The 17,112-nt window shown below is 31.6% G+C and overlaps 1 protein-coding gene across 3 annotated transcripts in view; it reads left to right on the forward strand.

Annotated features, from left to right (window-relative positions):
• Positions 1–13,993, forward strand: part of grn (grain) — a 79,038-nt gene extending 65,045 nt beyond the window's left edge. For all 3 annotated transcript variants that reach the window (XM_064360051.1, XM_015984868.2, NM_001164788.1), the window contains 3 exon segments: positions 49–183; positions 11,724–12,101; positions 13,162–13,993. In XM_064360051.1, coding sequence (XP_064216121.1) covers positions 49–183; positions 11,724–12,101; positions 13,162–13,188 — 540 coding nt within the window. In that variant the 3' untranslated portion in view covers positions 13,189–13,993.
• Positions 13,994–17,112: the final 3,119 nt, after the last annotated feature.

The raw sequence follows: 17,112 nt of genomic DNA on the forward strand, positions 1-17,112 counted from the left end.
TGTTCTTGGTGGATACTGACTCTTATCAATTCGTTGTTTTTTTTGCAGAGTTTACAAAGCGCTGCCAGAAGGGCCGGGACCAGTTGTGCTAACTGCAAGACAACCACCACAACACTCTGGAGACGCAACCAAAACGGAGAGCCAGTTTGCAACGCCTGTGGACTGTACTACAAACTGCACAACGTGAGTACCTAGCATTTTTTCGGGTCGATAATTTTTTTGCCCATCGTGTATAAATGGTAGTGCGATTGTTGATCATAATGACATGTTCTGGCGACGGAACGCGTATGTTGAATGCCCGAAGCCGGTCTCCAGCCAGTATATCATACCAGTCCCCACGCCCACTTTAAACAACGTCGTTACCCAACAACAATAACAATTTGTTACGGGAATAGCTCGCGTCGTAATAAGCTGAACAGATCGGGTCAGATCTCTTGATATAACATCAAGAACAGACATCCTACTGGAAGCGCAAGCTCGAGAGACGTGATAGATCCGAAATCGACAACTCGATGCAGTTGCAATGAAAACGACCCGAAACTAATTATAATCCACCAACAAATCGGACTCATTTCAACAATGACTCGACAAAGATGGAACAGAGATAACGGCAAATGAAAAAAGTAACGAGCAATTATCTTCAAAAACGTTTGTTGTGGAGTAGCTTCATTAGATGGAAATTAGATTCAGCAACCAGTTACTAAACACTGAGGATTTTCAAGTGTATTCATTACCGAAAATTTTGGCAAAACACTTTGTAGTTTTGTTTGGTTCAAAGAACACTGTTTAAAGTCGAACCGTCGGGTCTTACGTTTACCTCGCACAAAAGGGATCAGGATTCTATAATTAAATAATTTTGTCCTCCTGAATTTGAAATTTTATTTGGAGGTTTTTGAGGAGATTTCTGAAAGAAAGTTCTTATCTGTGTTTGAGTGTTTTTCTTGATTTGTATTTTCCTGTTCAAAGTCGGTGGTTTTTGTCAAGTTTTTCATGCAGAACTCAAGTGTAATGAGTGAATAAACAATAAAATGAGTTTAATAGTGTATTGAATCCTTAATCAAAACAAAGCAAAATATATTTTAATTTGATTTTGATTGTGTAGTAGCTTCATAAGATGTAAATTAGATTCAGCAATCAATTGTAAATTACGCTCAGTATTTTCTGTTCTTGCTGCAGAATCGCACACCAACAATTCCAGAGTGCCTCCTATTACATTGGTTTACAAAATTTTACTTTTTGTTTGTTGTCACAAATTTAAGAGTTAATTCCAGATACTTTCGGAGTGTAGATTTTAAATCTGACGTCAAAATTTGGCTTTCAGCTTGAGTTTCCATTTTAAAGTAAGTTACGTTTTTCTCAAAAAAATACAGTTTTGAAATCAGCCTCCAATAGTTAGTTATTCAACAACATCAAAAAATTCTGAGGCAACAGAGAAGTAAATGACTAAAAAAGCTATGTGGATTTTTCTAAATGAATACTAATGTGAGTTACCTATTAATTTGAAAACTAGAGTTTGAAGTTTTGAAATTAACTTTCAATAATCATTCAACAACACCAAAAAAAATGAGGCAACTGTAAGTAAATGACTAAAAGTTGTGTCCTTTTTTTAAAGAAATGCTAGCTTAAGTTACCTATATCTCATAAAACTAGAGCTGATCTCTTTGCTGTTTTAAATTCAGCTTCCAACAGTTACTTAATGACAGCAAAATAATTTGAAGCAATAGATGTACTGTGAACTCATTTTCCAAAATTTTTACAGAAAGTTCTGTTAAGATTTAATTCGTTGTGAAAAGTTAACAACGCGAATGGACCAACCAAATTGCTTCAATTTGGTCACATGATCAATTAATCACGCCTTTAATTGCGGATTAAATTAATGACGCTTCTGTAAACCGGTCTTTAGTAAAAAATACATTATATTGGCATTATATTGTTCAGTCACAAGAGAATATGTTTTCTTACAAGTTAAAATTCCAAAATTTATAAAACTTTAATTTAATTAACGATACAGACTTGTATTGTCACGCAGATTACGTAAGTATGCAAAATTTCCATTCATTCAAACAACAGGAACTCTTTTAACTTTGGTTCGGAAAATATGAAACAGACATACAGACAACAAAGCAAGTTAACCAAATCGTACACACACTATTTCCAAAATTTTGGCAGAACAAACACTTCATACTTAATTTAATGAGAGGAAAACTTTTTGAGTCAGAGAGCACAACTAAAGCTTACAAATGAATTTGCTGAAAGGACGTATGAGATCCTTCGATTAGGTAATATGTCTAAAAAACCTACGAGTAGATCAGCGGGAAAAATATGTTCATATTTAAGCAATGTTTAATTTAGTGTCCTAAAACAAATTTGTTGCACATTTTTGCGTTCAGATTTGCTAAATTAGAAAGTACCTACATTTTAGCCATTATTCTGTTGACATCAACCATTGCAAACATTTAATTACAATAATTGTTCTCAATTTGGCTACAACATAATTTGGAGCGTTCTTACTTGTCCAACCTCGTTTGATTGCCAACGTGTAAAGGTCGATTAGCAAAAAATTAATCAACTGTAAATCTGACCATAAATTCATGCTCGATGTCAATCGTGGAAAAAGTTCAATTAATATCACTGGACGAATTTGAGCTTTTGTCAAATGTTCAGCCAATTAAACTGACATTGATTAATTTGATACATGGCCAGACAAAGACGTTTTGTGTGAGTTCATGAAATTTAGATTTTCTTTGGTTGTGTGTATATACATCCAATGTTTCAAGAAGATATATGTGAAGTTGGTATTATTTTTGACGTCCCATCCGGCCTAAGAGCTGCGATTATGTGATTATGTGCTCTACGTTGAAAAATCTAGTAGCTACCAGCCAGAGGCTCTTCGCAGCTTCCAAAAGGTTACGACCGCTGGGATATCAAAATAAAAACTCGACTGATGATTCGTCTCGAAACGAAGCGAATGTTAAATTTCCTCCGACATCGGGAGAAATTCGTAACAGTAAAACCGTCGGTGCCCACGCTGTGAAAACGACACTGACGAGCACACAAGTGTATCATATCTCTGTAATTTAGTTTAGATCTCGGGAGTTGATTATCAAACGGATCTCCGAGCGAAGATAGTGCATTCCGTCGTCTAACAAACTCTTTCCGAAAATAGACAAGTCGTTATTTTTACCACCACGCAACTTATTATTAATGTAGTAGCCGATCACCTGTGGAGTGCACGTTAGATAACCGTGGTATCTGTCAACTACCTTGAGCTACCAAACGATCACGTATTATTTAATGGTTCTCATGATTTATGCGGGTGTGGTGCCCCGGCCTCTGCTCATATTTATCATGTCGCCTAGTGCGAGCACATCCGGAATTGGACCGGAGAGAAATCCACCAAGGACGAACCTGGATTTTTTCCTTCATTGAAACCGAGAATTGATTCAACTTTACAGTAAGAAAACTTGCATTTCTTAGTGTTTTTTTTATTTTTTAGACCAAGATCTTAAATAAATAACGATCTCCTACCTAGTTTAGAAATAAACAAACAATGGATACATCAAATACTATAGTTTTGGTATAAGGACGAATTTTTGGTGGTTAACCGAACCTTGAGGTTTTAGAGCATTATGCAATGAAAGTTTTACATCAGCAAAAGTAAAGTGACTATGCTAAAGCTTATACAGGGTGCTCAAAAACTGGTGCACCAATTCAGTGGTACGTTTGTGAGAAGCAAGTGCAGATTACGGGAAAAATGTTGAAAAAATTCCTAAAGTCATATTTTAAAAAATCTGGAGCTACAAACTTATTGTGTTAACTTCTTTAGTTTTCATTATTTTTTAATGTTTTCATGTTTCACACTAAGTAATCATTTCCTAATAAAACGATGAATAATTATTTTTAAATTTACTATCAGATTTTAGCAGTTTTTTTAATTTAAAAAAATTAAAATTTGTCCAAAAAATCACAATGTGTAGGTGTGCCAACACTGGGAATTATTTCCTAGGAAACTGTTTCAAAAATAATTTATTTTTATTGTTGCTCAAATTTTATTGCGATCATGACTGATAGACAACGTTGCCACATATCATTTATCTAAAATTAGTTATTTATCAATAACTTTAATACAAAGAATTTTTTTACTATTTTTACCTTTATATGAAACCACTTCTCTACCACACACCATTGAATTGGTGCGCTAGTTTTTGAACACGCTGTACAAGTAATTTATAAAACAAAAATAGCCGCAGAAAGGATTGTATTTAAAAATGTGTTTTATTAGTGTAAACATTATTAGTGGAATAAAGAGCAAATCTGTTTAAAGTAAATAAACTAGGATACTGTGTACGAATATACATACTTTTAATTATTTAAATAGCAAAGAAAAAAATAGGATAAAAATTTTACTAGAAAGTCCTTACACAGAAATACAATTACTTATAGTGAAATGGAAATGGAAATAAACAATTACGCCTAATACAAACATACATAGAAATATAAATAAATATAATAAAATTTTTAAAACATTTATTGTATAACAAACATTGGTAAAAGCCAACAACTTACAAGATATTGTGAAGAGTATTTGTTTGTAAATTTAATTAGAAATTAGAGAACTTCACCCTTAAATTGTTTTAACACTAATATTAATTTATTATTATCTAGCATAACATGAGATCAAAGATGTGCTGAATTAGAGCAAGGCTTGAAAGTGAAGTGTAACCTTAGGCACATCTTATGCTGTGTAAAACCAGCATAAGACTACATAACCTCAAAAGTGCCGCGGTAAATAAACGGCCAAATGTGGCTAAAGTTTAAATGGCAGGCATAGTGTGCTCTAATTCAGTATATTTTCGATCTCATGTTATCCCACTTTATCGCTGTACAACTCATTTCACTTATTTTGATTTTGAGTCTGTGAATTAGTATTTTTTTTTTTAGTTTTATGCACAACTTTTTTCAAATTCTACAAAATGACTTAGATTTTCAAACATAACTATTAATAATTAATATTAATACTTCTACCATAGACAACAAATTAATAAGCTTAAATTAACCTTTGCAACAATTACGTGCCAACCATATAATTCGGGAAAAAATCTCTATTTAAATAATGCATCCATATTCCACTTTTCGAGTTATTCCATATGTTGAACTCCTTGGAAATATGTGTAATTGTGTAACATAGCAACTTTTAATTAGTTTAAATTAAAATTTTCTTATTTGTTGCATTTGTTAAATCTTTTAGACATTTTGCTAACTTACACAAACCATCGTAATTCCTAAAAAGTTTGTGTTTTTAGTTGAACTTATCCCATGTTTTGCCAGATCTTTTGAGAAACATATATAATTTTTCTTTTTAAAGAGAATACATTTGTTCCAGATTATGTATAACATCGTTTACTTCATTTGATATATTTCAATATGAACCTTGGTATCGTCCTCATTATTATCCAACTTTGTATATTCTCTACTACGCCAGAACATTAATTATTATTATAAAAAAAACAAAGGGCCAATTGCACTGCCTTGAGGAACTCCTGTTTTAGTTTCTAAGGAATTGGAATACAAATGTTCTATTATTTCTTCAATTTTGAGAAAATTATTTCTGTTTTTAAGATTCCATTTAAACCAATAATGTGCGTTTCCACGAATCCCAAAAAGGTAAATCTAATTTGTTCAATAAATATTCAATGTCTAATGAGTCGATAGCTTTTGACAAATCTAGAAGGCATCCTATTGGAATATTTTTTCAAGTGATTTATGCATTCTCGGACTTATGTTGAATGCATAAATGAACAGAATAGCTGTTTCTGTTGACTTATTTTTACATAGTTACTCATGTTGGCAGTTAGAAAATAAATGATGATATTTATTAGAAATTGTTTATTAGGATTTTGAATTCTCTAAAAGTTACCTCAAAAATTTAGACAATATTTTTATTTTTGAAATTACTTATTCAACTTCAGTTCATTTGTTTAAGTAATCATTTATCCACACCTCAATTACTTTTAAACTTGGTAAATTTCAGTAAATTAGAATTAGAGGAAGAGAAAATTTGTTTTTGAAGTCGATTTTGTGACGATATGCCGTCACCTTCGTTGTCACCTTCGTGTGGTGTATTGTGATGCGCGCCGCGTCCAGATAAACACCCGGAGCGGACTTGGAGTTATTGCAATTAAATTTGCTCTATGTGATGAGAGTGCTGATCCACCTCCAGTCGCATTCCCCGCCGGACAAATTAGATCGAGAGCGGCAAAATACTTCAATTAGGAGTTTTAGAGAGACACATATTGCGACACACTAATCACATATTCAACAAGCCGCGCGGTCACTGGACTGTGTTTGTTGTTGCAATTCTTCATAAAGAGAAGGTTCTCTCTATTGTCGCCGCCAGGACATCTCTTGTCACGTACTCGCTTGGTTTGTAACATCATTGAGTTGACGGTCGAATATTGTGAATAATATGAGAATAATTCAGGATTTTTGCTTGCGGTTGAATGACTCGAGGCTCACCCGAACATGGACTGACTTTTAATATGCAAATAACGAAACTGTTTCTCATGTGTTTGTGATGTTCAGAAGCCGCTTCACGCTCTCGTCTATAACAAAACGGTGATAGAAATGGGCCATGCCGACGTATTTACTTCAAGATTTATTCTGACATGACTCGCGAATTCTAAATTCCTGTCACAGCTTGCATAAGTGTAATTACTCATACTCTCTTCGAGGCTTTCACATTAAAAACCTGCACCTGCAATGGGACGGAATATCAAAAATGATCAGTGAACGAGAAAAAAAATGACACCAGTCAGTATGGAGGCTTCAAATTCATGAAAAACTGAATTTAATTAATAAAAACAAAGTAATTTAAGAAAATAATATTTACTTTTCTATCTCTACAACGTGCCAAAAATCTGAGAAAAAAGTCATTTTTGATCTACGTATTTTTTTTCCGGTTAAAAAAAATTGCATCATTTTCACTAAAATCCAACGATTTTTTTGTATTATTTTTAAACTAGCAACATTTTCGCAAACTTTGGCAATTTTATTTTGGTTTGTTTTTCAACTGTAATGCCGGAATGAGGATAACTAAACTCACTTTTAGATCAATAAAGTGATAAAGCGCCCCAAAAAAGCAAAAATTACAACGTTTTGGAGCCAAACCTGTATGTTTCGGTAATATTTGAAACAATTTTGCTAAATAATTGCATTCTTGGATGTAAAATGCAAAATATGATAAAATTTTGTACTTTTAGATCAAGTTTATTGTATTTTCAGCCCGTCCTAATAAAACTTATAAAAAACTGCGTTTTAGAAAAAATAATAAGCATATTATTAATAATAAGCAAAAATTACTCCATTTTTAAACTAGTGATTTTTCTATTTTTCAGCTTTTGTAAAATTATTGCTTTACTGAAAAAAGGCAAAGCTAAACGCCATTTTAACATATCGTTTTTCTAAGATAAACTAAAACGGTCCAAAAAAGGAAAAAATATTGAAAATTTTAACTTAGCTCAGGAACTTTTTGTGCAATTTTAATAATATCCCACTTAAATTAAATGACACTAAAATTTTTCGGCGTTTTTTTGATTAAATAATCGCGACAATTCAGTGTTTTCTCGGCTGATTGTTCAAATTTTGAGAAAAAGTAGCGTTTTTTGAAAAACGTTCTATTTCGCTGGCAAAACAAATAATTGTAATTTTGACTTTTCGGATTATTTTGGACTAAATTCCTCAAAATAATCTCGTTTAAGATCAAAAAACCTTTCAAATTTAACTCTGAAATAATGTAATATACGATCCAGTTTTGTGATTTTTCAAACTTGTGCGAAAACTGAGCTTTTATCTCAAAAACGTGTTTAAGCGCCCGAAAAAGGCAATCATTTTCGACAAAATTCGATGATTTTTGATCTTTTTTTATTAATTTATTATCAAATTATGTGTTAACCCGTTGAAAGAAATAGGCAAAAGAATATAATTTTTTACAAATGATTTCTTCACGTTTTATAAAAATTTCGCCAATTTCACCGTTTCAACGTTTTTTTGTTGTGTTTTTAATAAAAAAAAAGTGCAAATATAACGTAAAAATGGTAAAGTGGTATCATTTTCAATAAATTTTATTGAATTTTCAAGAGCATTTTTATCACAATAATGTTAATGTGCTTTTAAACGTTCGAAAACTGCTTCGTTTTTGAAGTAATTTTAAGACTTTTCAATTAATTTTTGTGAAATTTCAATAAAAAACTTTGTTACTTGACTGAAAACGTGCTCAGGCATCCAGGTATAACACACAAAAACTTTTTGTTTCGTTTTAATTCAGTGATGTTTTGGCTAATTTTTGAGAAATGTTCTGAAATAATCACATTTTTAAAAAACAAGACAAAACAACTTAAAACACAAAACTATATATTATTTTGATTTTTTGGCTTATTTTGGACAATTATAAACACTTGAGTAAAAAATCAATTTTGTAGTTTCTCGTTCCATTAAATAAATTGATAAAAAATGGGTTTTGACAAAACTGGCTTGTCAAAGGCATAAATAAGATATTTTCGGTTCGATTTTACGATTTTTTGAACAGTTTTGAATCTAAATGCGTGTCCAAAACACTCTTAAAAAATTAAACATATATTGCATCTAGTCGTCGTAAAAAAGAGCTAATGCGGCTCTGTTTAAATTAATCATGTTCGAGTATAAGTTATAATATTAATTGACTAGGGGCCATATAAGGACAAACACACTTTCCTTTGAGAAAGTTTATGAAAAGAATTCACAAACATTAGATAAATCATATTTTGGTCAAAACAGGAACTTAAATTCCAGTGTAGTTAAATAAAAAAGCAAATAAAAGAAAGGATTATGGTTTGACAATATCTGAGCTCAAAATACTTGAAAAATTCTTACTTTGTAAAATTGTTAAAGGTCGAATAAGAAATTAAAGTGTGTATGAAACGGGGGGTGAGTGCGGTAAAAGCCTGACATAGGTAGACAAAGTCATGACACAATACAGGGCAATTTCCTGGCTACAAGCGTCGCGACAATAGAAACGTTTCAAGTAAAATAGATTACCATTATCTCAAGGGGACATGCCGCTCCAGTATCAATAGCCGAGCAAGTAGTAAGTATATCCCGGACAAACACCCCAGGATTCCGCCCCTATTGTAAGGATAAAGTATCATTTCGGGAGCAATTCAAGACATGTTGTCATCTCGGTCCGTCGGATAGTCTAATGACAGAGCTCTTCGACAAGAAGGGAAACCATCTAGATCAAACCGTCCAGATAACAGCGATGTCGTTTTGTATCCGATTTTCGAAAAAATCCCACCGTATTATACACAACCAGGAATTGTGAAATGAAATAACATCGTGACTGCTCGTCAGAACTCTTTAAAACGCCAAACCTAATTAAACTCGATCGGATCACTTGTATCGCATTCGAATCGTGAAAAACACGAGAGGGTGGCTGACGGTGCTTCTGACCGGAATCCGGGCGCTTCCTCCGGAAACTTCCGGGTCATTGCGTCGTGCCAGTGCATGGAATTATTCCAGACGGGTGTATATAAATTATTTTTTCTTGATGAATGGCCAAGAACGAACGGTAGCCCAGCTTCAAATCCCGTGTTCCTATTACCGCAACTCGGTGAACGTTTTTTGATTTATACTAATTGGAAATAGCTCACAAGTTTGGCCCCGAGCGGCCTGAAAACTACGTGGTTAATTGACCGATTTCGGGACCCACCTACAGTGGCGGATTAGGAAATTTTGGGGGCCTGAGGGGAGATTTTGCACACAAATAACGCACCCACACAATGGGTAGGAACAACAGTGACAAACTGTCTTCAACCGGATTTTTAGTCCACTTTCTAGATCGAGGTGATCAAAGCAACAGACAACACGTACAAATAGAAAATTGGTTTAATATGTGTTTGTTTTCTCCTTCTTCGTGATAAAGTGTATTTGCGAAAAAATTTCATTTGTTATGAGAGAATCAAAACATAATTGTGTATCGACTCGAAATAAAAAAAATTATCTTGCAAAACAAAATTGTGTTTACAGCGGGACTTAATGTAATTATAATTGTGATAGAGAATCACTAACTTTTTAAAACGGCATTAATATGATATTTGAATAGATTTGAAGTAAAATAGGACAAAATTATTTTATTCGAGTTTTTACATGTAAGGGCTTTTAGCAAAATGTATCCCATCTTGCAACATTTTTTTGATTTGAAAAATGTACCTAGTTTTTAATTTTTTTGTTTTTTTTTTATTCGAGCTATTTAATTAATTGAACGTTCGCACTTTTCTAGAAAAGATTTCGAAATAACATTAAATTTTATATTTAATTTTGTTTTGTTACAACTCATAATAATGCGTTTTTATTAAAATTATTTACTGAAATGCGAATCGAAAAATAAAATTAAAATCAGAAAGAAATTCTTTAAAATAAAAACGATACACAAATCAACGTAAAATTGTAAAGTAAACTCAAAATTACGAAAAATCAAAAACTTGTATCTGTAGCTAATGATAATAACATTTCTAATCAATACAAAAAAAATCACTTTGGCAATAAATCGGAAAATATAAAAAGTAAAACTTTTATCTTGAGCTTTGTTTTTTCAAGAATTCGAGTTTTTATTTTTCTATAGGTTCTGATTTTTTAGGTTTATAATATATATTATATGTTTTGAAACCTATTGAAATTTTAGGTTTAAGCTATATATAAGTGGGCTGTTGTCATTTTTTCTATAGTTTGGCAACTATATCAAGAGATAGTATTTGCAATAAACTTTGAAACTGAAACTGAAAAACCTAAAAAACTCAAACGGTCATTACACAAATTAAGGAAAAACGTGCAAATTTTAAATACCAAAAACTTGTATTTTGAGAGACAATAATTCTGATCAAAAATGGATTTTACACAGACTTAGATGGAATAATCTTAATCTTATTTTGTCAAACTTTTGTTTGACTTCGTAACATTTTTGTCTTTTTTATACTTTGTTTTCAGGGATTAAGTTAATAATTTATCTTTAATCTTAATATTTTTGTATTTAAACTCTAGTTTACAAGATACTCTATCATAATATTATTATTCGATTCAGAATTTAAATTATTGTGGCGATTTCTTATTAAATACTTAGTGTTTGTTGATAGAAACAAGTTTTAGATTATTTCATGCACAAAAATGAGTTCCATGCTACAAAAACTTGAACCTTTATACGAGTACCAATAGAAAATAAGCTTCAATGGTAGATACACAACGGGCAGTATTTTTTTTAATTGCTTGAAACGAGCTCAAAGTTAATATATTTCGAGGTTATGTTTTAGTCTTGAAATACTTTAGCCTTAGTTTAAAAATCTCTTCAAATTAACACCCTTGTTTAATTGCTTTCTTAAAACGGTGGACCTTTTACGACTCTAAAAACTTCCAAAAACTAATAGCAGAAACGAATTTAGCCTTGTTTTATCTTGTCACCAAATTTTTAAAACATTATTTTTTCTACAATATAAGTCAAAAAACTTGAACTGCCAAAATCTTTTATTAAAATTACAAAATTTTCGGACGGCCCTGAGTAAAAAATCTTGTTTTAAGTTATCTCCAAGCCCGGCCCTGCGCTCCCCATTCACACATTCATCTTTCAATAACATGTTCCACGACCATAAATCTCCTCTCCAGTAGCGGGCATTTTTCTGAAATGATCGTTTTGGTTTCAGGTGAACCGACCATTAACGATGAAGAAAGAGGGCATCCAGACGAGGAATCGAAAACTATCGTCGAAAAGCAAAAAGAAGAAAAGTGGTGGTTCCTGTCTATCACTCGGCGGAATGATGGGTGATATGATGAAGCCGTTGGACAGCAGCAAGGGCGGTTTCGGCGGCGGCGGTTTTGGGGGCGGCATGGGCGGCGGACACCCGCATTTGAACGCCGCACTCCATCCCCATCATGCCATGAGCCATTGGTACCAGCACAGTACGCACCCGCAGGGCTTCGTCTCGGGCCCGCCGCCCCCTGCGCCGCCTCCCACCGCCTCCTACCACCACCACATGAGCTCGCTGAGCGCAGCAGGGCTGGGGCTAGCATCGAATGGAATGGTAAGTTAATTTAATATTTTTAATAGGAAATGAATTAAAATTTTTCAAGTCTATACAGCCAAGTCAAGTCAAGTCAGTATGCTCAATTCCTCATATGTATAGCACCCCAAGCATCAAGATAGCGTTACAATAATTAATCATTAAAAATTGTGTGATCTGAATAGTTAATTACAGGAGAAATTTATTAATTACCTATATGAAAACAATTTCATTTCACTATAAAGTCAAAGTTTGATTAAAAAAAGTTGTGAAAAAAGATTAATTTTCTGAAATTGAAAAGTCAATAATGGACTTTTTCAACTTTTTACGACACCCTGCATTGCCAAAATTATTACATAGTAATATACAGGGTGATTCTGTTAACATTTCACTATATCTCAAAAACTAATAGCCACACATAATTGAGCGTTTGATATTAAATACTTAACGTTTTTCTCTATTAATGTGATTTTTTTCAGACATTTTCTAACCTTCCATAAATTTAAAATTAATTAATTAATAAAATAAAATTAAAAATATAGAATTATTAATTACCTAATCGAAATTTTATGATTTCTAATGTTATTTTAAAACAGTGATCTTTTCGAGCAAAAAATATTTACTAGAATCAAAATTACGTTTATTTGAATTTTTTATTTTTACTTCATTAATTGTTATTTTTGGTGCTAGCAATATTTTCTTACGGATTTTTATCACAAGACAACGTTTGAGCATCTTTTCTCCTTTGATGACGCAAGAAGTAACATTTTTGCAGCTATTTAATACTAATTAATTAATTAATTAATGAATTTTAATTAGAAGTAATTATAGAAAGATTCTGTAAAACATTCGCAGACATAGAGAAAAATACAAAGTATTTAATAGCAAACTCCGAATTCTGTGTGATTATTAGTTTTTGAGATGTAAGTAGTATAAATATACTTTTAATAGACTAACCCTGTACCTTTACTACACAAGTAAAGTAGACTTGAAAAATATTAATTCATTTCCCATAAAAAATGTTTTTCATGCACTCCAGCTGAAATGTTTGCATAAATTAATGCTTGTTGTTTCTTTGCAGACTAGTTGGCGGTCGGAATACACGTGATAAAATGGAGTAACCTGAAAAACAAGGAATTTAATGTAAGAATTGTAGATATTAACGTTAAGGATTTAATTAATTGAACGTGATCATGAGAAAAACTGGTCATCTGTCATTATGTACATTTTATTTAGTTTCTTTTTGTAAATTGGGTGATTTCATGACCAGTTTGTATGTATAATTAAGTACAAAGATGCAAACGTTTGTAATGTATTGTATATAGATGTTAGTTTGTTTTAAGGCATTTTTAATACAAGTGATGTACATAGAAGAAGGAAAATTTTAAAGACATGTGCAATCTTCACGTTATTATAAAGTATTTATGTGTGGACGAGAGATATATGTTGGTCCGAAGGTCGCACTCGGACCGATTATACAGACTGCAAATATGTAAATATGGAGAAATATAACATTTTATGAGTTGTATGAAAGCCGACCAATTTTATTATAATTAACAGTTTTTAAATTATTATTCATGTGCGCAAGCATTTTTATTGAAAAAATCTAGTTTAAAACACCGCGCCCTGTATAGGATCAGGACGCGCTATATTCAAACACATTATATTTACTGATTTCATTCACAGTACAAATTCGTATTAAGTTTTTACATTTTTTAAAATACTGATCCAATTCAGGGTGCACCAAAGCCATGTTACAATACGGCGTTTTGAAACGCTGTGTTGATTTTTGAATCGATTTTTCGATTTGTAATTAAGTGAAATAGCATAATTAAATTTTCAAAAAAAATGTAAATAAAATTCGATGTATGTATATGCTCTTTGTGTGATATATAAAATATTCAAACCATAAACCTGCGTTTTATTGTTTATGCCCTGAACGTGTTTTAAAGCTGGAACGAGCGATGGCAGTGAGTGCTTCAAATAGCCACTCTGGTGATAAAATTTGGAATTAATACCAAATCAAAACAAATTCTATTTCATCACACTATCTTTAACTTCACTTTCAACTGTGACATCCTGCCAAATTTACTGTGAAATAAATGTGTCCAAGAAAGGATCGCCAGAAGCAACTGTAACTTACTGACTTGAAAGAGGTAGGTGATTTTTCTAGAATTAAATTTTTAAACGTCCAAATATAGACTAAACGAAAAGTAACGCACAAAATTCATATTTTCGTTACTCATTTCCCAAAAAATTCTTGAACAAGTCCTTCTTATTTTTTAAATGGTACATTTTGACACGGTGACATTTATGATGTCGTTTTTTTTGAGTGACGTCTATCTTATTTTTTTTAATGATAACCGATACACAACGTGCACTGTTCTAGATAGTACCCATTTTTATCTTTCTGATAATAATAAAAAAGATTAACAAAATAAAATTAAAAATGAAAATAAGAAATTTATTAAAATAAAAATGTATTGAGAATTAAGCATAATTGACTTTATCTTTCTGTTTTTGACTTATTTATATTCTAAGCGAAAATTGTTTATTGTAAATCTTTTTGCTTAAATACCATAAAAACACTTTGAAACCTAAACACAAAAAAATAAACAATTAAGAATCACCCTATATAGAATAAAGCAAGAACTGAAAAATAAAGTTTCTTGTGTAATATTTTCGATAATTTTTATAACGTTTTTATTTTATTTGTTTACTGTTTTAGATAGTACACATCTTCATCTTTTTGGTAATAGGTAAAAAATAAAAAAAATAAAATGAAATAATTAATAAAACAAAATTTATTTACAGTGAAACATAAAGCGCTTTTCCTTTTTGTTCTTGACTTATAAAACGCAAAAAAATAATAAAAAACAGTCACCCTTTATAAAATAATACGAGAACAAAAAGATAAAGCTCTTTGTGTAATACTCTCTATAGATTTTATACCTTTTTTGTTTAATTTTTTTATTTTTTTAAAATAATTTTTTGAATTTTCTTATACTATCAGTTGTCATCAACAAAATTAAACAAAAACCTATGACAAAAACGAATTACGTCAGAAATGTCATTATGGTGTCAAAATGTAGCATTAAAAAAATTAAATTGACCTGTTCCAGGATTTTTTTAAAATTACTCAAGATTTGAATTTTGTACGTAATTTTTGGTTTAGTTTTACGAAAAGTGTGACGGTATGAATAAAGACTGGATTTTAGAAAACTAACCTAACCCGCAATTTTTAAGGTTTTTTTTTACTGGAAATTAAGCTGTTCTGTTAAAAATGTAAATATGTGGTACAATTTAGTACTCACAGTGTCTTATCAGTTTATCAGTCGCTTTTTTCATCAGAATTGTAAACTCATTGTTTTTTAATTATTTTGTGTATCAACTTCAGCTTTGAAACTATCAGCATTAAAGTTGCTTTCTCTGAATGACAGTTTGAATTTTTAAATTTTCTAATTTTCAGTTAAAAATACTAGATGTGCAATAAATTATTTGTTAAGGTTGCACTGTATTTTAATTCTGAAGATTCACGAGACTTTGTGAAAAAAACACAGCATTATTATTTTAGTCAGGCCACTTTGAAATTTTAAAAAAGTAGTCTCAGTTACCAAATTTTAATCTTCAGTTTTTTGAGAACCTTCTTGTTATTTGTTTGATCTCCTAAAATTCAGATCTGTAGTATATAAAAAACTGTTTTAGTGGCGTCTTTTTTACTAAAGAAACTCAAAAATTCAGTGAGTCGTCCAATCACGGGCCGGTGACCCTATTAACCTCTAACAAAGCACATTTTGTTTTATTATTTAGTCGGTGGATTTTTCCATATTTATGAGCGGATGCCGAGTGCATATTTTAATAGTAGACTTGCATAAAGTCAATATTTAGCGTAAAAAATGGCATGGAATTATTCGGCCCGGTGTTGAAAGCAGGTGATCAGAGGCCTGAATAAGTTGATGTATTTATTTTCCGAAATAATAAGGCCACACTAGTTAACAATATTGATTCATCATTGGCGCGTGTAATTCGTAATCGGTGCGACTAATCGAAAATTTACTTCATTGCTCAATTACCAGAAGGTAAATTTGTGGATTTTGCCGAAGATGGGATAAACTTGTTCAGTGAACTGAAAAACTGGGTCTTAAAGGTATTAGGGACGATACATCGGCGACACTCCGTATGCTGGACCTCGCACCTCACTGATTTTAGTGGATTTGGGCCAAGATTGATTCTGGGATTTTACCAAATCTGGACATTTATTCCGACTTGCTTGAAATAAACTGAACAAATAAAAATTCGATCAATAAGTGCAATTATATGTGGATTAACCGACAATTTTGATTTTTAAGTGTAGATAAAATCGTTGGTATTGTCATTTCAATTAGACAGAAAGTAGACAAAACAACTCAGTTTTGTGATACAGGGTGAATTTGTCATAATCAAACGAGTTAAATACCCTTATAGCTATTTTGCCAAAAAAAATATTGACCCACTTGTTGAAAGACACTGTGTACTTTATAGTAATCTATTAGCAGTTAATTTTTTCCATAAACAAAGTAGACATAGAGGCGCATTCACGTTTTGAGAATTTTTCAAAATTGATCATATTCATTTCTGGCATAAATTTCTTTTTTTTATTTAATAACAAAACACAAATTGAAAAAAGTAATTACGGAGTGTACCAAAAAGTTAGTTCACCAACGCAGTTTTGTCAATAACTTTAAAATTTACGCTAATTTCCATCATTCTAGTTCAGCAGTTCTGAACAATTTTTTTGGAGAAACTATGCATTTTCGATGTACATGGTGTTAGGGAATGGCTTAGCAATGTTTCGTATGTGAAAACCGTTGACTTTTCCAAAAAGTTCGTACTTTCCGCAGAAATTTTTATTAACGCACCTGTTGAGAGCCACTGTGTGGCTTATTGTAGTTTATTATCAGTTAGTTTTTTATTAAACAAAATGGAAATGGTGGCGCATAGGCGTTTTCTCAAAAAAATTTATAAATCCGCGGCCAACATATTCATTTGTGTG

The sequence above is a fragment of the Tribolium castaneum genome, chromosome 2, assembly GCF_031307605.1.
Source record: "Tribolium castaneum strain GA2 chromosome 2, icTriCast1.1, whole genome shotgun sequence".
In the NCBI taxonomy this organism is placed as follows: domain Eukaryota; kingdom Metazoa; phylum Arthropoda; class Insecta; order Coleoptera; family Tenebrionidae; genus Tribolium; species Tribolium castaneum.